The sequence below is a fragment of the Dicentrarchus labrax genome, unplaced genomic scaffold, assembly GCF_905237075.1.
Source record: "Dicentrarchus labrax unplaced genomic scaffold, dlabrax2021, whole genome shotgun sequence".
Taxonomy (NCBI): Eukaryota; Metazoa; Chordata; class Actinopteri; family Moronidae; genus Dicentrarchus; species Dicentrarchus labrax.
The window spans coordinates 20895206-20917146 of NW_026136701.1; the positions used below are offsets into that span (position 1 = coordinate 20895206).

Sequence of the window (21941 nt, forward strand, 5' to 3'; positions counted from 1 at the left end):
AATCATGGATGAATTACTGAACACCCCTGGGCTTCACTTGCAAAATGTCACTGAAAGAGACACATAATGACCACAAAGAGATGCAAAACAACCATAAAGGAACTAAATATTACCACAAAGATAGGTAAAGACACAAAACAAATACAAAGAGAAAGAAAATGACCAAATAGACACACAAAATCAGCACAAAACGACCAAAAAGAGACAAAAAACAACCACAAAGAGACACAAAACAACTACGAAGAGATGGAAAATTCAGTTTTTTACAATTAAAACCATTTTTGTTACCATACAATCATGGTATACAAACCATACAATCATGGTGCCAAAATTAAATGGTGTAATAACATTTTGTGGAAGACAGCAAAGTTATGATTTAGTGGCAGCTTTGATAGTTTTTTATTCTGTATATATCAATACTCAGACCTGTGTGGATAACTTGTACCTGTTTTTTAAATTTAACAAGAGGAATCTGTAGTGAAGCATTTGAGACAAACAACTGTTGATTGTGATCCCTGTGAGGCTTCTTGTCTTTGGACTTACTTGTTGAGCAGCAGCTCGCTGGCGGTCAGCTCAGTGGTCATAGAGGGCAACATGATGTCTGACCTGCTGTCTGAGCGGCTGTCAGAGGTCATAACCATGCGCCTCTTCCTATCCATGTCGCTCTCATCATCGCTAACTTCCAGACGGTCAAAGCTGACCGCCTTGCTGTAGCTGGGAGGAACGTCAGCGTCAGACGTTTTGGAAGCATCTGTATCAGGGGTGTAGAGGAGCCCTGCTCGCCCCTCTGACTGCGTGAAGTCCTGCTGTCCTCCCCCATCCTCACTCTCTGTTGTGAAGTCCCTCTCCTGGGCAAAAGAGGCAGACTCCGCTTCCTCCGGCCTGAGGGAGGGGCCCTCATCTGGACCAAAGGACTCCCAGGGACCCTCTCCTCTCTCTTTGCTCTCCTGGTCCATTGGAACCTCTGCTTCCTCCTCACCCTCCAGTCCCTCCTGGCCCACACTCTCCTCCTTCTCTTTCTCCCTGGGTTCTCCGTCACTCCAGAGGCCGCCCTCGGCCCCATCGCTCTCGTCTACCTGCTGGAATTCCCAGGGAACCTCCTGCTTGTCTTCCCCTTGATCCTGCTCATCCTCCACTTCTTCTATGGTGTCTGTGGTGCCCTGTCTGGAGTAGAGCGTGACGCACTGGGTCGCTTCACTGAAGGGGGACAAATCAGCAGGGACCAGGTCAGTATGTGTTCAAGTCTATTTGCTTATATTGCTTACTAAATTAAAAAACTGGAAATAGAATCTCAATTTATACAGAATAAATTAAGATTTTCTCACTCATAATGTACCAACCCATATTTATTGAGGCCTTTTTATTTTTAACCATCCACTTGTTTGACTGGAATTGGATTTTCTATGCCACACTCTACTCATGGATGAGTGCATATGTCTTCCTTTTTAAAAAGGAAAGCATTTAAAAGCAGCATATAAAATACACATTTACTAAAGAAGATATAACAAAATTTTTAAGTATTTGTTAACAAGTATAACCCCTATAAGGACGTTTTATAAAATCATTGTGTTTTACAGTACTATATTGTCATTAATTATCTATGTTACAGACACACCTGAATAAACACTTGTATCTGCTTACAACTACATCATAGTGTCTTATAAATATATTAACTGCTTATGAATGCTAAGTAGGGGGGTAAGTAAGTAAAGTTTTACCAAAAAAAGTGAAATATGTACGACATAGTAAGTCTCAGCAAACACTGAAACAAGAAACGTGATATTTATTCCAACTTTAAATAACAGAAAGGCAATTACTGAGCAGGAAAAGACCACACGCTGTAACAGTGCGACATGCATTTTCCTGGTTATCTTTGTGTTTTTGACAGGATGTAGTAAACAAAAGGGTTGTAGAACAGTCATGCAATGAGCTGAGATGGAGTTAAAATAGACAAGTTGATAAACAAGTAATGATAAGTAACACAGGTTGTGTATATGGGTGATGCAGAGGCCAGGCACCTGGACATGAAGCTACTGCCACTGTCCATTGATGAATTGGACTGGTCCAGGCCGTACATCTTTCGCAGTTTGGGCCTGGCGCGCTCGCTGGTTTTGGGAATGCACTCTGGCATTCCATCGAGGTCTTCCAGGGTGGATTGGCGGGAAAACAGTGTGGTTGCCTCGGTGAAGGCGCTGAGAGGTGATGAGAGTGAGAGATGCAATGATCAATGATGATAAGGATGAGATGGTATCTAGGTTAGCTTACACAGAGAGAGGAGATCCCCCCCCCCCCCATATACTGTGTAATAAAAGCATTAAAAATGGAAATGATCTTCTTTATCTCGTCACATGGCCGTAAAAAGCATTAGACGCAGCAGAGAATGAGGATGAAATGGCTAAATGTGATGATAACCACATATTATTAAACAACTTCTTCCTTGATAATGAACAATTCCTCAACAAAATAACATGAATCTGAGGAATTGTGATGCAGGAAAACTGTAACAAAATCTTTACAAATACATGAAGATCATGAAAATTATTTCTCTCACGGATAAAAACTCCCAACAACATTTCACAATGGGGGACACATTTGGTCTCCCATGTTGCAACCACTCTCAGGCTCTGCTGTTTACCTGGATATGCTGTCTCTGGAGGCTGTGGAGTCCTGGCTCTCCATGCGGTAGCCTCCTCGCCTTCTTCGGACCCTGGTGGAGCCTGAGGCCGACCCGTCCTCGCTTAGCTGATCCATACTGGCCTGCCGGGACATGTTGAGCCTCATGGCCTTCTGGTAGTAGACATGGATGCTTTCTCTGGACGGGACGTTACCCTGGTAAGAGAAGAGGAGTTAATAATTTACTAGTTCTCACAAAAAATTTAACATATGAACTATTTTTAAAAATAAAGTAACTCGTCTTCTACACGCCAAAAGTCAATGTGGAGGTTCTCAGTACCTTTTTGACTTCTCTGGTCAGCATGCAGCGCTCTATACGCAGCACAGTGGAGATGTCAATGTACTCTCTGCACATTTCATTCATCCACTTGGTGAAGCTCTCCACGGTCGTCTGGAAGAGCACCCAGGTGAACTTTATGATGTTGAACACTCTCTTGATGATGTTGTCTGGGGAAAGGCGGCATACGGCACAAACGCTACAGTTTCTTACAATTTCAGTCACACAAAGGCTCCTAACATCAGTGAGAAAACTTTACTGAATTATTAAACGTAACAGCACAAAATCAAGTGAATCTTTGCTTTCAAGCTCTCATAAAACAGTTTTCCTGAGGAGAAACCAACCTGGACTACCAGACTTCTTGTTCTCCTCCTTTTTTTCTTGCCCGTCCGAGAGCTCACCAACCTCTATAGCCACATGACCTGCTGTAGTACACGAAAGACACCATTCATACTTGTTACTCTTTCAAAAAAGTAGTATTATTACTTTACTTATTACTCCCTGCAAACAATAATTACTTAGACAAGCAATATTATTACTAGTAATGCCTTACTGTGCAACACTGCTCATAACTAAAGTTAAAGCTTGTTTTTATTTCCAGAACTTGCTCACCTTTTTTCTTGCTTTTTCTGTATCTAACTCCTTTGGCGTATTTTTTCCAAAATTTGCGTTTCTCTTTGGCTCGTGCCTTCAGGGCAGCTTTGGGGTCTGTGATCCAGGCGTGATAAAGAAACTGGAGAACGGAGAGATGTAGTTTAGCATCAGTGAAGGACGTGAAGAAGAGGAGAGGAGTCACTGAGGTAATCATTATGCGAGAGCAACAACAAGCAAAAGGAAAAATAAACACCAATGCCAGGTGGTTTTAGTCTGTTAATCAATTACAAATTCATTACAGATCATTTTCAAAAACAATAACTTAACTTTTTTAAATTATTTGAACATAACATTCGAACGTAGCTCATATATTCAATGCTTCTCAGCAGCAGACTCTCACATAGCTTCATTGAACGTAACAAGAAACATTCAAAATTCAGTAAAAACGTGAGAAAAAAGTTGTCAGTGTTCAGTTCAAGCTGTGAAACATGCACAACCACTAGTGTATCACAAAACACAATGTCTTTCATCAGAGGCACAAACGCCAACTGCTAACCCTGCTGTTGCTTCACTGATCGTGACAACTCACAAATGCTCTAAGCTCAAAGCAGGAGAGCACACAAAAAAGATTAAAACACACAGGAAACACAACCAACACCACGTCAGAATAAAGCTCCAGTTCATGCAACACAACAAGCCAACAAGCCAGACAACAACAACACAGGTGATAGAATTTCCCTTCCAGTTCATATTGATGATTTATGCCAAATAAGTGTTCACTTGTGATATGGATAAAGTCATCTGCATGTTTGATATTTGTGCCGAAGCAGAGCACCGAACATGAGCTGGAAAGGCAGTTTGCTGTGGCGTTAGCTGTTACTTAAAGATGTTCATACAGAAAGCGAGCTGTGTTAGTTGTGGTGGTGAGTACCTTGCCTGCCTTGACTACATACTGCAGGATAGTTTTAGGCAGCTTAATGACAGACTTGGGCAAAGCCAGAAGAGCAGAGACAAACTTTCCAATAGCTCGCTACAGAGAGACAACAGAGTGGGAGAGGGTTAGTATGATCAGAAACAACGAAGGTTAACTCTGTAAGGGGGCAGTGAACAAGAAAGGATTTAGTAATCGAGGAAACTGTTCAGGTAGTTTATCACATTCTTCTACATGTTAGTATTAAACACCTTCACCTTCAAAAATAATCCATTCATAGTTATAAACTCTAAAATTTACTCAAGAAAACTAGAATTAAAAGCAAACTATGCACAGTACGAAAAGCAAAATTCACACAAGATATGTTGTGCAAGCAGTACTTCTAGTTAATTAGTTAATTAGTGAACATTTAGCATATAGAATTTAAATTTGCATGACACTAGCAACAACAAGCATTGGACACAGTCAGGGGTGGAAAGTACACTTCATTTCATACTTTTTACTCCACTACATTTATCAAACCGCTGCTATTACTAATCATTACTTTTCTTATTAAGAGAATAAAAAGCACATGTTTATAAAATACAACTCATTATTAGTGATAAAACCAATTGTTTGCAACCAAGTTAGGGTCCCTTGTCACATTACAGATGTCTGTGAGTTCCAACATCCGACATTTCTTCTCTAAACTTCTCATGTGATTTCCTTTTAAATAATGTTTGAGGCTCAAAGACGTAAAATTATCTAATATTTCACAAAAAATTATAAGAGAAATGTAAAAAAAATGCATTTAAACTTGTGTATCAGAACTTCTTCTTTCCTCTCCTATTAATCATCTCACAAGCCCTCAGATTTATCTTGTGACCCTTTGGAGGGGCCCGAACCTTAGGTTGGGAACCTCTGAACTAAACTAACTGAATATAAAGTAGTTAATACGCAGCTTAACCACAACCAGCCTTCTGATTACACATTAATGTATCTGTATTAACAATCTAATATAACAAAAAATATCACACATAATAATATTACAGGAGACATTTTACAGCAAAATCAATACTATTTATTAGTATTTTATGTAGTTTATGAGTATTTTTGTACTTTTACTTCCACAACAGGATACAGTAAATGTAATGGAGTAAAAAGTACAATATTTCCCTTTGAAGTATACAAAATGGAAATATTGAAGCAGAGTAGAGTACTTGAGTAAATATACTTTGTTATTATTTACCTCTGCTAAATGCAACATCCTAATTAATAACAAAAAGATGTAATCAATTGATTAAACTGTGACAGGGACAGAATTAAAATCTTGTTTCACACTGAAACCGATGGGAAAATGAGTCACTACTTGAAGTCACCTGAAACGCAGACTTCTTTGGCGGTTCTTCATCTTTTTTCTCCTCCTCCTCCTCTTCCTCCTCACTGTCAGTTTCAAACAAGTAATAGTCTCCACTTCTAACCACTGAAGGGGGTGCGGGGGGGCAGAGGGTAAAGTGTAGTTACATTCAGTCAAAATAGAGAATTCATTCATCGTTTTCACAACATTTAAATGAAGCTCAGAGAAGGTTCCCTCGCTGAAAGGAAGACGCACCAAACTCAAACCACTTACCTCTAAATTATATTTAATTTGCTACATATCAATAATTTAACCGAGTCTACAGTAAGTCACGATATTTCCACACTTTTAAAAACATAAGAGACATAAGAGGATGAAACAGAAAATGCAGAAAACACACACAACGCATCTAGAAATGTTAGTATGACTGATACAACTATGAGCACAAAGCACAATGGAGAATGTCAATTAAAGACTCTTATTCCAATAAGTTAATAACCTTTAAGATATTTGATAGAGCAAGTGACTCCTGTCTGCAGTAGTTAGAAGCAATGGGATAGACAAGGCTGACTTATGTCCTTGAACAGAACCACAGTGGGCGGGAGGTCAGGGAGGATGCTGGGATATGGAGATGAAACATCAAATGACAAAGAGATAAAATGGAGAAATAATTTGAAAATGTCATGTGGGGGTGGAGTACGATATGAGACATGAGTTCAAAACCAAACAGGCGACCACTGTATTGACTCATAAAGAGGCTGCTATTTCTTTCGTTTACCACAAAGAGACTGGAAATGTCGTCATTTTATATATTTCGATTGCTGGATCCAATTGTTCTTGCTGTGTTATTTTTCTCCTGGGTTACACCTGTTTGGTGATCATGTCTGCAGGCAAAGAATGAACAAACCCTTCATCCTTTATTCCAGTACTGAGAATAAAGGCAAGTCGACTTCATATCTTTGCATGAAAATGTTTTACAACAGAGCGATTCTCTACTGTGGGCTCCTTAGGTGAGACCGATGGTGACGTTTATGTTTTAAACAATGTCAAGTACAAACCTCCAGCCGTTAGTCATTTTCTCTTTCTTCATCGTGTCTATTTAAGGCAACCCTGCTCTGCTCCAATACTGACACGGTTTTATAGATCATCTTCAAGTGCCTCTCCACACACAGTATGCAGTTACATGAGAGCTGTAGGGTACAAGGGCCCTTAAATAGAGATAGAAAATGACTAAAGTCTGGATGGAGCAAGGCTACTGTGGGTTGGTGCCTTCAGAGCCCAGGGGCAGTATGGGAATCCTCAGCGTTCTGGTCAAGGACACAAGGGCCAATCAGAGTGGAGGAAGAGAAAAAAGGGGATTGGGGGTGGGGTCAACCTACTGGAAGCATGGTCAACCCACGGCCTCCACCACTGCTTTTTTTTGGTCTTGGCTTTCGTTCGCTGTGCTCCTAAAATGTCACAAATACAGCAATGCAACATTTCATAAGAAAATGATTTCGTTTTTTTGCAAACTTCAAAGCATTTTTTTTTAACTCTTTTTAAGCTGCTCTTCAAATAATGAAAACACATCATCACACAACATGTATTAATAAAATAGGCTGATTAGGCATTAATACACTCCCACCCATCGTCCTGGAGCACTACTAGCAATCACATAACCTCAACACCAATTTTCTATAACTTTGACTGCACAGAGAGACGCTGGCAGCTTTCATCATACCATCATCGTCATCCTCCTCGGGCTGGACGAGGGTCTGTCCTTCTCCAGACTCCTGCGCCAAGCTCAGCATCTTCTCCTTGCCCCTCTTAAACTTTTGCTGCCTCACCTTAATGCGCTCCATCCTGATTAGATCAGAGAGACAGTGAAGAGACACGAAGTATCGACACAGAGGAACATCACCGACGGCCCAACAGATTGACCATAAACATCTCCGGGCTTCATATGGAAATTAGTGTAGGCTATGTAACAGCGGAGTGCTCATTAGCGCGGGTGAGTGGATATTATCAGTGCTCATGAGTAACTCCTGAAGTAACTGTAAGTGGTGGAAATACATTGACTTTATGTAGTGTGATATACTGAGAGATGGCTTCCTGGAAACAGTAAAGACGGAGCCAGGAGTTGCTTTTAATCCAGGACGGCTCTTAAATGGCTTTCTGAATCATGTTTACTTACTTATGGGTTAAATTAGGCCTAATGTATATTAATCCGCTGCTGAAAATAGTCCCCAACCAATACGCTGTTTACACCAGTTTGAGTTACATTTGCTCAAATCAAGGAATTTGTTGACACCATGACGACTACGTCTCAAATTCAAACTTTAAAACTTCCCTTAATATTGCATTATTTGTACACAAAAATCCGAACCACAGCGCTACGCAACATGGAGTGAGTGAAATATTTGGAGTCTCACTGTCTCTTCAGCTGCTCCACAGATCTACGCTCTTCCTCCAGTCGGGCTCTCACCGCCTTCACTATAGTGGCCTGAAAAAGCTCCGCCCCCCTGAAACACACAGACGCACAATCAGTGACCAAACATCAAATGTTCAAAAACATCCAGTGTTTCCTCAACAGGTACATTGATTCCATATTTACGTATCTAACTAGGATTTAACTCCAGTGTACCAGGGAAGTGATTCTCAAAACGAGCCAACTTGAATTTTACTGAACTTCCTCTGTCATGAATGGCAAGTTTCTTCTCACGTATTTTTCTCATCAGTTTCTGTTGTGCAAATTAAAATTCTTACACAGAAAATGCACAAGCTTTCGCATTATGCTGACATTGAACTGTGCGTGAGTGTATTTTGGATTTGGCTGACGTGTTTGCTTGATCCACATCACCAGTTTTTCTTCTCTTCCCTGTCAATTGGACCGTCTTGTATTTGACATGTTGTTTGTTTTTGGAATAAATCATGAAAACCTGAATCCAGCCTCATAGCTTCCGAGTGCTCTTGTGCCTTCATCCTTCTCAATTCATAAACCTTTTTCACACATCAGGCTTTTTAACATATCATGGCAAGAAAAGGCCCTGCCACCCTGCTGTGACCTTTATAAATACTGTACAGTTTAATTATTTGTTCACACATCCCTCAAAGGCATAGAGTCACAACCCTACACGAGAAGAATCTGAATATGGGAGCAGCACCTCTGGGCCTCAGCCTCAGCAGCGTACCTGGATGCGAGGACCTGTGATGCTCTGATATCAGCCACCACGTGGAGGAAGTAGTAGCTCATGAAGACTCGTCTCTGCAGCAGCAGGAAGGCGAAGCAGATACTGTCCCAGATGATCCCAGCCTCGTTACTCGGAAGATCACATTTAGCTAGAATACACACACAACACGGTCATACATAATCTGATTTAATCCAATTAATTTGTAAAAAAAATTAGCTATTGACTTGTTTACACCACAATAATTAATCAGTGGAATCGGTCTTTAAATACAAGCAGCTAATGTGTATATGTGTGTTGATAATGTAAAAATATTACCATTACTGTCAGTGTGATAACCTCTAATGACAGGTCAAAGTGAGGACATTTATAATGCTCCAGGATGTTAATGTCAACTCTTTTCAGTAATTTCTGATTGTGGGTAATTATTTCACTGAGTATAGTGGTCGTGTTTTGTGTGCACTGTAAATCAGTTACCCAGTGGGATTACGTAAGATACAGGCTGCGCTAAACTAAACTGGCCTGAAACATAAATGGTTTAATGTCAGCTTCTTGGGAAACACACTCTTGGACGCACAGTCTGGTGTGTGCAATGTACGACTAATAGTTGTAGCCAAAAAGGGGGATTTATGCTCCTTCTGATACTGAAAGGGACATTTCACCTTCTTGTGAAATGTATTTTTTTTCCATAATAAAAAGAACTGAAATGTTGAGTCAACTCACTCTTGTCTGGCTTGATATTGTACTCGTTGATGGTGCAGGCCAGACTGAACAACTGGATCAACCAGCAACTGTTCTCAATCAGAGAGTTGATGTAGCCACAAGCCAGGATCTAAGAACAAAAACCCTTTGTCATATACTCGAATACAATAACTTATATTATATCTTTTCACATAACACAGAGAAGTTTAAAGTTTTCTAGTTTTTTGTCTATCATGCAGTTAGTTAAATAATTTAGATTTACAATTTGAGATACTCACAGACAAAATGTTCTTCATGGTGATTACAAAGATGTTGTACGCGATCAGGAAGTCCCAGTAGTGGAGGATCTTTTTGATTGGTTTTAACAACAGCTCACCGCCAAAGAGCAGGAAGTAGAAGCAGGCCACCAGGTAGCCCATGCAGAAGACGCTGATGCGTGTGGTCCCCGTGATGAAGATGATGGTGAGGACAAACCAGAACATGTAGCTAAACATGATGACCTTCAGCATGTCCAGGTAGGACCTAGAGGATAGTGGTGAAACCAATATGTCAGTGCTATTTTTTCAAAAGATATAGTTGTTTTGGAAGTCTTGGCAGCTGTCTCCAAAGGCAGATGAAGACCATGCTATCCGCCTGTTATTACATGACCAGAGCTCCATACTTCAGACAACAGAACCAACTCTATGTCGCCAATGAGAAAGTATTTAACATGGTCGAGAATTAACTTTTACACCCGCAATCAATTAGTGACCTGCAGCGTCTGTAGATAAAAACAGCTCATTTTAAGGTGACAAAAACAATTCTTATATTCAGGTGATTATACACTAACGATAACATACCTATGGATATTATATTCCATCTCTGCCCATAGATCTTCCTAAATGTTACACACTGGACCTTTAAGAAAATGTCTTGTTCATTTGACCCCGCACTGGAGCAGCAGGAAAGATTAGAGATGAGACAGGCTCATTTGAGTCACATGAAGTTGGAAGTAAACAGCATGGACCACGGCCAGCTGAGCTAAGTTGCTAATAAGGATGCATGTTTACCACATAATAAAAGTCAAAACAACATTTCAGTTCATTCTGCTGCTGTGTGCATAATCCACCCATCAATCACAGTTAGTGTATCACTTAGTGTCAGGACACCGGTAAGAGTCTGATCAATGAATGCGAACCAGAGCTGAAACCCGACTCCTGTCACTCAGCACAGGTATACTACTGCGTCTCCTGTGTGTGTCTCAACATGCTAAAAGCATGCGTCCTGCGTTGATCACCTGAGAGACCATTAATATGATGTGTGTGGAGTGAAAACATAGGAAGCAACGTGCACTAATTTGATGGAAAACATGGGACCACAACAACAGCTGCACTGTTTAGGAAGCAGCTCTGATGAAGTGGGTTTGGATCGGACGATGCGTTGATGGGCCGGAATAGCTGAGTGAGTGTCCTTCTTCATCAGGGGGAGAAAATACCTTTTCCATACTTAAAAGCTATTTATTGAGTTAGAGTACAGGGCAAAAGCGTCTGAGTCGCGGAGTGACGGACAGAGTGTTTTTGTGGATTATGGATTTCTCCCCCCCACTCCGTATCCGTAATTCGATCCTGGAGGGAAACGATGGAATAAGTGCAGAGCTGCTGTGGCGTGGACAGACGGGCTGTACAGCTCTCTTTCTCTCTACTAGGGCTTGTTGATGGACACAGAGTGCGTTAATAAAAGACTTGTCCACTTTGCGCATCAAAACAGTGGAATGTGAAGAGCACATAATCAATGACTGTGGACAGGTCAGGATGCTCTCGCTGTCTTTCTAACTCTCTATTTCCCTGCCTCTCAAAACCCTCTCTTCACTCTTTTTTTTGTGTGCAAAGTCAGTATCGAGCTCTGGATTCAAATATCGGACGACAGCCAAAATTCTGAATTATGTATACAGCGGGTATTCAATAACAGCTCTCCCTAAGCTACTGACATGAGCTACTGTCATCTGTCGGTTTTTTTTCTTACCTTTATTTATCTAGGATAAGAGATTTGCTGAGTGAGTGTGTTCTTATTCAGCACCACCCCACTTAAGATTTCTACAGTTACACAGTTAGCAGCCAAGTACAACAACAGTTTTTAACCGAGCTCTCTCTCTCTCTCTCTCTCTCTCTCTCTCTCTCTCTCTCTCTGTCTCTCTCTCAGCTGGAGAGGCTTGGATACACACCAAGTGTCTTACTCAACTATATCTCAGTGGTTGTTGCTGAAACTGGGAACAATGATACTTTACTTTTCTTATCCAAACTAGTGAGGGGACTCAAACCTGAAATCACCTTTTTACCAGCCTGTTTCTTGATCTATCTCAGCCCATCAGTGAGTTTAATGCTCTACTTGATAACTTGGCACAGCTTAACACGACGCTATGAGAGCAGAGAGGAACAACAAAGCTGCAGGTAGGATGTTAAACAATGAGCTGAATTTTAACAAACAAAACTGGACTTTAATCGTCGTAAGTCTGAATTTTGGGGACAAAAGGGGGGTAGCAGAAAAGTGATATAACTAGTACCGTAACTAATAAATGTTGGTAGGGAGTAATAAGTAAAGTAATAACATTACATAACAAAAGAATAATGAGTAATAAATTACATTTTTTGAGTAACAAGCCCAACACCGGTAGATCACTTCATCTGCCAAGATTTTTTACGTGCAGAGGTCAATTTACTTTTAAATTTAGGGGTGCCAAATTATGGAATACCTTTTCCCATCTGGCAAAAAACTCCATCTCTATAAAATGTTTCAAAATATGTCTAAAAGCCCATTTAACTGCTGTTTTATTTAATTCTAATTCACACACAAACACACTTTTATATTATGTTCATATTTTTGTTTTCATATTCTTATTTTGTTGTCATTATAACTTGTTGTTGATGTTATATATTCTTTTTCTCTATTATCAGTTTGTTATTACTTTATGTAGTTATAATATTCTCTGTATGTCAATTTTCTGTTCCTTATAACTATGACATTTTAGGTGGAGGCTTTAAATAAGCCCATCAGGGTTTTCTGCCTCTCCCTGCACTTTACACTATTTGTTATCGTTGTCGTTTTTTTAATCTGTGCAAAATAAAATAAAAAATAAAAAAAATAAAAAATCACAATGGATCTATGAACAGATCGCCTGTCAAGATAGTTTGTTTCATAATTTCCCGAAACCGTTATGAATAACAATACAGAATTTAAATGAGCATCTACCAAGGGTAGTCTGATGTTTCACACTTTCATGCTTAAATCCAAATTGCTGCTCTTACCTGATTTCTTTGGATGCCCATCCATAGTGTGGGATGTAATCCATATATGATACAAATAGGAACTGTTTTTAATAGTGCTGCTTGTTTTGAACACATTTCAATTTTGACTTAATTGTAGGAATCTAACATCATTAATCATCAATTAAGTTACTTCATTTCCTTTCCATTTTGGTGTCTTGTTGTCCTCCATGTTAATGCTGGTTCAGTCGAGCTCCAGTGGCACCAAAATTATGACAACCGTCTCAAGTGAATCTAATGTAAAATCTAATTTAAGTATGGGATCCATTGTCATATACTGTATCCACGGAGTCCTAATAGGAATACATACTTGGGTCCCTTCCTGCTGTGAACTCAGCACAATGTCAGTATGAGCTGCTTTACCTGCAGTGGATGAAGTCGGGGACGGGGTTGTGGACACTGAAAGAGGATGCGTCCAAGTCTCTGCAGATCTCCACGTTGTCTCCAGCCATTAGACGGATTGCCGCCTTGTTCTCATCTTCAAAGACCTGCCTCTGGAGAGAGGCACACAACAGCAACATAAAGTCATCTAGAAAAGAGGAGAGGAAGTCATCAGTATCACCAGTAATCACGATATATCTACTGATTAGAAAGATGTGGTTCAGACTCATCACGAGAGCTACACAGATACACCTACAGATGAGGAACGATGAGTTGGGTTTGGTGAGAAAATCTGGAATGTAGAGCCACTTGATCACATTGGAGTCTGTAGTAGAGTTGGGGAACCTCCAGGGATAGTCTGAAATTAAAACATGCCATTATCATCCATTATCATCAGACAAACGTATACACAACATGAAACAGGACCGACAACAAGAGCCTCGAACTAAAACAGGAAAAAGTACATCACAAAGACAGAGGGACAACAAATCTTTATATACGATGTTTTTGCAATAATATGAAACAATTAAAGCTCCTCAATGTTTGTGCGTCCTGAGATATCTTCATAAATCTTACGTTTTACATATATGACACAGATCTGTATTTTGTGAATAAACAAATGTTCATCCTACGACGTATTTTAAAAGTAACTTGGGGATGTCATTTTGACACAATATAGACAGTACAATCTAAACTGAACAAAAACACAGTATATAACACTTGTTTTTGCCCCCATTTTTCACAAGTTAAAATAAAAGATCAAAGACTTTTTCTATGCACACAAAAGACTTATTTCTCTAAAACTTTGTTGACAATTTCTTTTGTTAGTGAGCATTTCTCAGGTGTGACAGGTGTGTCATATGAAGATGTTGATTAAACAGCATGAAGATGAGACAGATGTGCCTTGGGTTGGTCACAATAAAAGGTTTCCATTAAAAATGTGCAGTTCTGTGTCATTCTTCCTGACCAACAGAGATATGTAAATACCTGGACACGCATTATGTGCATGGGCAGGAGGTGGAGGCATAATACCAATAAAGTCACATGTGTGACGTGGGTGGGCAACCTGATCTTCTCAACTAAACATGCAGGTCATGTATGTTGTTGTGTGCATTAGTTAGCATCAGTGCTTTTAACCCAGTAGCCTTGTCTGCGGGAGCTGCGTCATGTCAGAGGCTGCACAGCTGGTGCTTATCTCCGATGGAAACATTGGACTGTTTCAGGTAAGTAGCCACCTTTATTTCCTGCCTTGCTACCGCTCAGAGCCTCCACTTACAGCGGTTGAATCACTATTGTGTGCTGTATTAGCTTGTGGTTTTTCTACTGACCAGTATCCATAAGGGTTAGGGTTTCGGGTTTGTCTTCGCCTCGTTACAACGACTGTGTCAGCGGTTGTTTTTTTTTTACATGTTTTAACATTTGTTAACTGTAATCAAATGCAGTTAACGTTACCCCTACTATTTGACATTTTAATATCATTTATAATTAAATGATTACTCAATTGACTGTGAAAATAATGCTAGATTAGTCAATAATGACACAATCACTTTGCTGTGACTGTCTGGTTACTGTAAGTACAATCTGATAGAGTCGTTTCCACAAACCTTTGCAGGCTGCAGGTGGGATCCCGATGCAGACAAGGTACTGAAATGTCAACATGCAGGCCAGGAAGCAGCAGTACTTGGGCCAGATCTCAGCGATGGCTTTCCTCCTGCGTTTATACATGACTGCTATCAAGGCGAAGGCATGAAGCATAGCATAGAAGTCCATACGCTGCCCAATTACATTGACCACCAACAGCAGGCATGTCTGAGGGAAACATGAATTTGTACATGAGGTGATGAAGCTAACAGTTTTTAGATATATATATATATATGTATGTATTCTAACTTCTCTCTACCTCAAGTCCAAACTTGTAGAAGAAGTAGTTGATGAAGTATTTGATGCAGCTGATGATGCCAATGTCCAGATGCTGCCGTGTGATATCATGGAAGATGATCCTGGAAATGGGAGGTGACAGTTTGTTCCTCAGTCTGAAGTATTTCTGATGGCGGTAGATGGTCACCTCGAACAATAACAGAGCCAGCATCGAGAAGTTGTGCTGCACAGAGACAACAATTTCCTTTTGTTAAATACATGCAGACGGTTTAAATAACTGATTAGGGGATTGACAGAATATTGGAATTAATTTAGAGATTTATCAAATAAAAACAACACATTTTATCTTAACATTTTCACTTTATCAACACAATATTGGCCCTTTAAAATAGCCTTTTTGCAAATGCACTAGAGGACTTTGTGGTTTTCTGGGGGGAATTATGTGAGGGGCTGTTTCTTGGCCAGGCACAGTGACTTGCAAGACAAGTCCAAGACCAGGAATCCAAATCAAGACAGAGTCCAAATGAGAGAGACAGAAAAAAAAGAATGCTTTTGTCATTGAAAATGAGATGAGTTTTGGCAGCCAGGCACACAATTTTAAGTGACATTGATTGGCCGCCTGGCGTCCATGGTTAATGCCTAGTGGCCAAGATCGAGACAATAGAAAAAACTTCAGAGCGAGACCGGACTCGAGTACCACAGCGCTGCTTCCTGGAGTCATTATTGCCTTTTAAAACGACAAACTGATTGAACTGTTTTTACACTTTGGTTTGTAGAGGTTAAACAAACATGTTATTAAAGGAGCTTTAGAGTTTGTTACCTTTGGACAGACCCAGGCTAGTTGTTTGTCTTTGTGCTAAGCTAAGCTAACTGGCTGCCAGCTTCAGCTTCATATTTAACAAGTAGGTGTATTTCCCAAAATTTCAGAACTATTCCTCTCAATTACATCCTTTCAGTTGATGAATGTTTCCAGTCCTCACCCTGAGGTATTCCAGCGGGTCATCAGACAAAGACTTCCTCAGGCCCACCCAGTGTGCTGGTTCCACAGGTTCCTTATACAGCAGAGATTCCCTCATCTCTTTCACTTGGTCCTCTGTGTACTCACTTGGCTGTGGACAGAAAATATGTGTTGTTGACCATGAAATAGAATAATCTGGATGGAGTCAGGTCTGTGATGTATGTTTGTGCATACATTGTGCGTGTATGTGTTTTGCAATAAATATTGTTTTAGACAGAACTTGAAACATCTTGAAACAAGTTCTTGAGGTTGATGTTAAACAGTATGTAGTGAATACAACTAGGTTCAAAAACCTGGTTTTACTCACCATGTACACAGTGCAATTCTTGGAGTACGATACAGGGTCTATAGACTTCAGCTGGTACAACATTTTGCATACAATAATGACACACGTCCACACAGTGCAAACACTGGAGGCCAGGGGCCGATACTGGCTGTAGGGCAGTGCAAAGGCCCAGGATGCCAGGAACACATAGTTGAACAAAGACACCTGCAGAAGAGACAATACAGGCGATGAGGACAAAAAACAGCACATAAAACCTTTTTCCACTGACACCCTCCTTTTCCTCATCTTTTGTCCTTCTACAACTAAAAGCATCACTGTTGTTTTCTGTATTAATGTTTACACAGCACTGAAAATATGAGGTGATGAAAGTAAAGGAGGCAAAAACCATAAATAAAAGATCATTACATCACATAAAGTTAAGTCTATAAAAGTGAGTTTTAATAAGAATCTAGACGGACTAAGCCTGAGGAGCTTATCCAATCTAAACCCATCAGTTTTCTGCAAACTCAGAGAACCCTGTTCTGAATAAACTATTTTTTTTCTTACAGAAACTGTAACAGCTATTACAGTTTGCCCAAATACCTCCAGCTTATTATCTGGCTACTCTGTGGTGTAGTAGATAGTCCTGGTTCATTTCAAATTGGTTCAAATTGGCTCAGTGTTGCAAGATCAACTTATTTTAAACAGCGTCTGAGCATTAAAATAAACGAAGAAAGTCTTGAGCAATGCCCAGGGTAATTGTGATTATTAATATAACTTCACCTCTTAGAGGAAGATTATGTACAATAACAAATAAATGGCATCAGGATATTGCTAGATAGTCTGGCCACAACCAGAGATGGGAGGGTTACTTTCTGTTACTTCTAGATTACCTCAATACCAAATAATATGCAAATAAAGACAAGGAAAAGAAATATTAATAACATGACTTTTGCTAATTTTATAAGACAACAGAACAACGTAACCTTAGAAAATAAAACCAAGATTTTTGGCATAAAAAATGTGTCCTCTGCTCAGTGTGTTTCTTTCACTAGAGGTCACGATAATTAATAGGCAATTGTAAGATTAGCTGTGGTTTCACTCGTGAAGTGTTGTGTTGAAATGTGTGTGCAATATCTGAATCGTTTTTTATTTTAAAGCTTAATCTTATTACATCTTTTTCTCTCTAACTGTGATGATTTACAGTTACCTTTTTTTTTACGTAACTCCATCACATGTAATCCGTTACTGCCTGAGCCTGACCACAACCTACTACAAACGTTGAACACCACGTCTGGTTTACATTGTGGCAGTGTATGTAGCACATGGCATGACAATATGAAAAACACTCAAGAGCTTGATTTCTTGGATAAAATCCACTATGCAGAGTCAGAGTTTCTGGCACAACTTCCCCTTCTTGGAAAAGGAAACACTCACTTAAAAGGGTCAAGCTCCAGCAACTCTTTTAGTTTAAGGCCAATTTTATTCTCAGACCAAAAGTCGACTGTGAAGATCATAGAATCGTAAAAAAAAAAAAACCTTTTATTTACTGTTTAAACATAACTCACTACATCTAGCATGTGCCAAGTTAAAAGTGACATACAGACAATTAACTACTACTAATATGCAAAGTAAAACTGTCATACAGTAAGGATATTCATCTGTTTGAGGATAAATGGTAAACTTGGTCCTCCAAACTGGACTTAACAATGACATTAAACTCTTGAAAGCGTATTTCTATTAGAAATCTAAGAGAAAAGAGCATTATGCATTTGAATAGCCCCTGCCTTGTTACACAATTCATAGTTAAGATTTCCTTCATGATTTGAATGCAACAACTCGAGAGAAAATGAACTGCAGGAACATCTGGAAGTCTTAAAACGTTACCACCTCAGTAAGCGGACATGACTACCTGTTGTTGGAGATACTCGGTTTAGTCTCTAACTGTCTCTAACTGTACCTCTGCCTTTCATACCTCTTTGAGAGAGACCAGAACAATGTAGCAGGACACGATCTTGATGATGTGGATCTCCAGCAGCCACCAGATGAACAGCTGCAGTTTGTGGAAATACTCCAGGAACTTGAGGAAGAGCACAGTCAGACGGTCGACCACCAGGTGCCATTTATTCTTCAGATCTGAGGAAGAAGAGATAAAAACCAGATACACTTAAATGGAAAAAAAACAAGACTGAAGAGGTGCAAATGGAAAGTGTTTCCTGGTTTCACCTCTTAATTACAGCTGAGTGTCCTCTGTTTAAACACTATTATCCCTCTTAAAGCGCTTTCATTATGTGTCTTGGAACAGACTGATAATTCGATTCTCTCTTTACACTTCAGGAATAAGTCTGATGGTACAACCAATCACCTGAAAATACCAAATCATAGTGTTTTCTGTGTATCCAGAGCCTGATATAACCTAATGATTATTCATTACTATAACAGCCACAGTCATTTGCTCTTAATCAATCCCATACTGTACAATACACTGTCCAGCTGCCATAAATGTATATTAATACCCCAACATATGAACTATTTAGTCCTGTTTTTTCCATCCTTATTCATTAAATAGTCTCCTGGATGATTAGATTGTATTTCAACAGGTACTTTTGAATAAAAAATAATCACTAAAGGTCTTAACAAGCTACATTTAGAGGTTGCCAGACACACATTTAATCAGAGTAACAACAAAAGGGAAACACATTACATCTGAAATAACAATCGATTAGAGTATCAAGAGAAAATTGTCATTTTTAAACTCAAAGTCTCAAAAAATCAGTAATTCCATTTTCTCACATGTGATTTTTTTTGTCTTCTATTGTAGTAAACTTAATACCGTTGGGTTTTATAGTATTGGTTGAATAAAAAGAGACCTTTAAAAATGTCACCATGAGCTTCAGGAATCATCATTTGAAAACATTTTACGGGCCAAACAATTAATGTCTTGAATAAGAAATAATCTGGAGCTTATCTGATGATGGAAAAGATCATAAGCTGCAGCCCTACAAATCATCTCATAGGAGGCATTATTAAAGTACATTAAAAAATTAAACCAGCAAACATACAACATGCAAATAGGGAAGAAATCAGGTATTTACTGACGATGTTAAAGGATTCAAACGGATGTGGATATGAGTGACAAGTGGCATTTTAGTGAGGGAAAGAGACATTTCAAGGTGTATACCATTATAATCCCATGTGTAATAAGGGTCAGCATAACTTAAACATGTGTTTAAACATGTATTCTGAAACTGTAAAATGTTTATGTAATTTTTTGCCCCCATATGCAATATGTCAAGTTGTATGGAAACACGCCTGAAATACGCATTAGCGCACAAATTCTAAACAGTCGCCTTAATTATCTGAGAATGAAGACTTAATATTTGGTTTTATATTCTCACAAAGGATATAAAAGCTCCAGCCACAGTTTGGTGGTGGGTGTATGTTCTTACAAAAGCCATATTATCTGAGGTTTTAATAGAGGCCTCATTGTTTGGATAAGAAACTCTGAGAGAGCATATAGCTCGTATACCTTGCAGCTCATTATAAACTGAGAGGCCCTGCAGGGTTGTGTTTTATCACCTATTTTATTTTCTGTGTATATAAACAACATTTTAATTTAAGACCAGTGTGAGTGTCTGTGTAAATATGCTAATGGTGCAGTGTTAGTTGGCCATAGCAGGACGATGTAATGGGTGAAAGTGAGCACTTGAGCTACACGCTGTGTCAGACCAGAAAAACTGCAGGTAAATCTCACTGAACCCAGAAATCTGCAATACAACAGATTTTTACAGCTTTGCTTGGGGTGATTAATGAGTGTCTGGTGAGAGTGCAGGCAGCAGATACTTGGGGAAGCAGATTGGGCTTCTCTAAGAGAGCTTTGGCCTTTAAAGATTGTATGCTTCATACGTCTTTGGAGCAGACTGGAGAGCTACAGGCTGAGAGAGATCTGACAGAAAACACGGTCTCTACACTCATGACTGAAAGTGCTCTATTGCTACATAACAGCACAGGAGTCTCAGCTGTAAACACAGTAAGAAGGGTAAACATGGCCAGCAGTGATGGAAGCTTGAATACACTTTGGGAGACAAACTAAGCATCACACACAAAAGCTCACATGAGACGCTGTTTAAATACAACGGCCTCTAGATGAGCAGCTCAGCGATGACTTTGTTTTTATGTTTATCTCAGACATGATATATGTACATGCCAAGTAAACCATCAGGGGAAAGAGTAATGCATATTTTTTTTAAGTAGGCCACAACTTGACAATAGCATATTATTCAAACAGTGTACAGGGCGCTTTTCTGAACCACGCTGGAGGATATTGTTTGTTTTTTTTACCCAGCATGCTCAGTCACCATGGTCAAAACAAGGACAGCAAAACTAAAAGTAAAACAAAAAAATACCAATTCAAAAACACAAACATAACTGTTGTTCTTGTTATTGCAGACGTGCTGCATCTGCCATCTGCTTGTTCGTCTGTGACTGAGGAAGTGCTGGGCACGACTCTACATCAGAACTAGGGAGTTGAGTTTCTTATGTAGTTGAACACTGTAGATTTAAATCCCACTATGTGCTTTAAATAAAAAGCTTTACATCGTTACCATCAGAATCAAACTGATTTCTTGAATTGTACATCTGTAACACGGAGGCAGATGTTAACAGACGGTCCAACTGGTTGACAGAACAGTAGTTACTGAGGCGTATCACTGACGAAAGTGAAACTGGGATACTGACAGCTCTGGAAACCCCGTTAGAAAATATCTGCTTGTGGGAACGTCACGTCTGTATTTTGTGTTTTGATGCCAGTTCTCTGTATCTTACCAGTGAGTCTCAGCTTCTCCACACTGTTTTTTAATGCTTAAATTACACCAGATCTCCGTGAGCGTGAGAAGGAGGAACTACTATAGTACTAATATTAGATTGATCATCTGAGTCAAGCAGAAATGTCAAACTGGTTCCTCAGTATCTTCCCAAATATGGGATTTAAATATCATAAAGTGAATATCTTTGTGCCATGTGACAATAAAAATAATAGTTAGATGAGGTTCTGATTAACTGTATGTTGTGGACCCGCTCAGTACCTGAGCTCTGCTCGGTGCTCGGCTCTGGCTCCATCCCCACACTGCAGTGGTGGCTCTCCTCTGTGCTGGACTGCCTCGGGTCGGAAAAGCTCCTGGGCTTCTCGCCAGTCATGTCAGTGTCATACATCACCACCACAAGGGCCTGCTCCTTCTCCTTCTCCTCTGTCTGCCACTCTCCCTGCTCCTCCTGCTTCCCCTGCTCCTGCTGCACCTCCTGCTTCTCCTGCGGCTCCTGCTCCTCTCTGGGCAGCACCCCCTCCACCGAGCTGGCGCTGAGCATGGTGAGGTCTGCCAGGCTGCCATCTTGGTGCACCAGTCTGAAGACATGTGAGAAGT

The 21941-nt window shown here is 39.8% G+C and overlaps 1 protein-coding gene and 1 long non-coding RNA gene across 8 annotated transcripts in view; one reads left to right on the forward strand and one right to left on the reverse strand.

Annotated features, from left to right (window-relative positions):
• LOC127367977 (uncharacterized) overlaps positions 1–21941 on the forward strand; it is a 269916-nt gene that overhangs the window by 148869 nt on the left and 99106 nt on the right. The gene's annotated exons all lie outside the window — the stretch shown is intronic.
• The window catches only part of LOC127367885 (piezo-type mechanosensitive ion channel component 2), an 86122-nt gene that overhangs the window by 14315 nt on the left and 49866 nt on the right, over positions 1–21941 (reverse strand). For 3 of the 7 annotated variants that reach the window (XM_051408124.1, XM_051408133.1, XM_051408114.1), the window contains 22 exons: positions 21606–21922; positions 18497–18657; positions 16564–16746; positions 16219–16347; positions 15261–15461; positions 14965–15169; positions 13617–13718; positions 13343–13508; positions 9959–10202; positions 9702–9810; positions 8982–9129; positions 8223–8312; positions 7532–7653; positions 7191–7259; positions 5834–5937; positions 4476–4574; positions 3563–3683; positions 3295–3375; positions 2954–3120; positions 2636–2829; positions 2019–2192; positions 544–1197 (listed from right to left, as the gene is read on the reverse strand). In XM_051408124.1, the coding sequence (XP_051264084.1) occupies positions 544–1197; positions 2019–2192; positions 2636–2829; positions 2954–3120; positions 3295–3375; positions 3563–3683; positions 4476–4574; positions 5834–5937; positions 7191–7259; positions 7532–7653; positions 8223–8312; positions 8982–9129; positions 9702–9810; positions 9959–10202; positions 13343–13508; positions 13617–13718; positions 14965–15169; positions 15261–15461; positions 16219–16347; positions 16564–16746; positions 18497–18657; positions 21606–21922 (3840 nt within the window). The remainder of the gene's footprint in view (positions 1–543; positions 1198–2018; positions 2193–2635; positions 2830–2953; positions 3121–3294; positions 3376–3562; positions 3684–4475; positions 4575–5833; positions 5938–7190; positions 7260–7531; positions 7654–8222; positions 8313–8981; positions 9130–9701; positions 9811–9958; positions 10203–13342; positions 13509–13616; positions 13719–14964; positions 15170–15260; positions 15462–16218; positions 16348–16563; positions 16747–18496; positions 18658–21605; positions 21923–21941) is intronic. The other 4 variants (XM_051408156.1, XM_051408143.1, XM_051408151.1 and 1 more) reach the window with 3 other exon arrangements.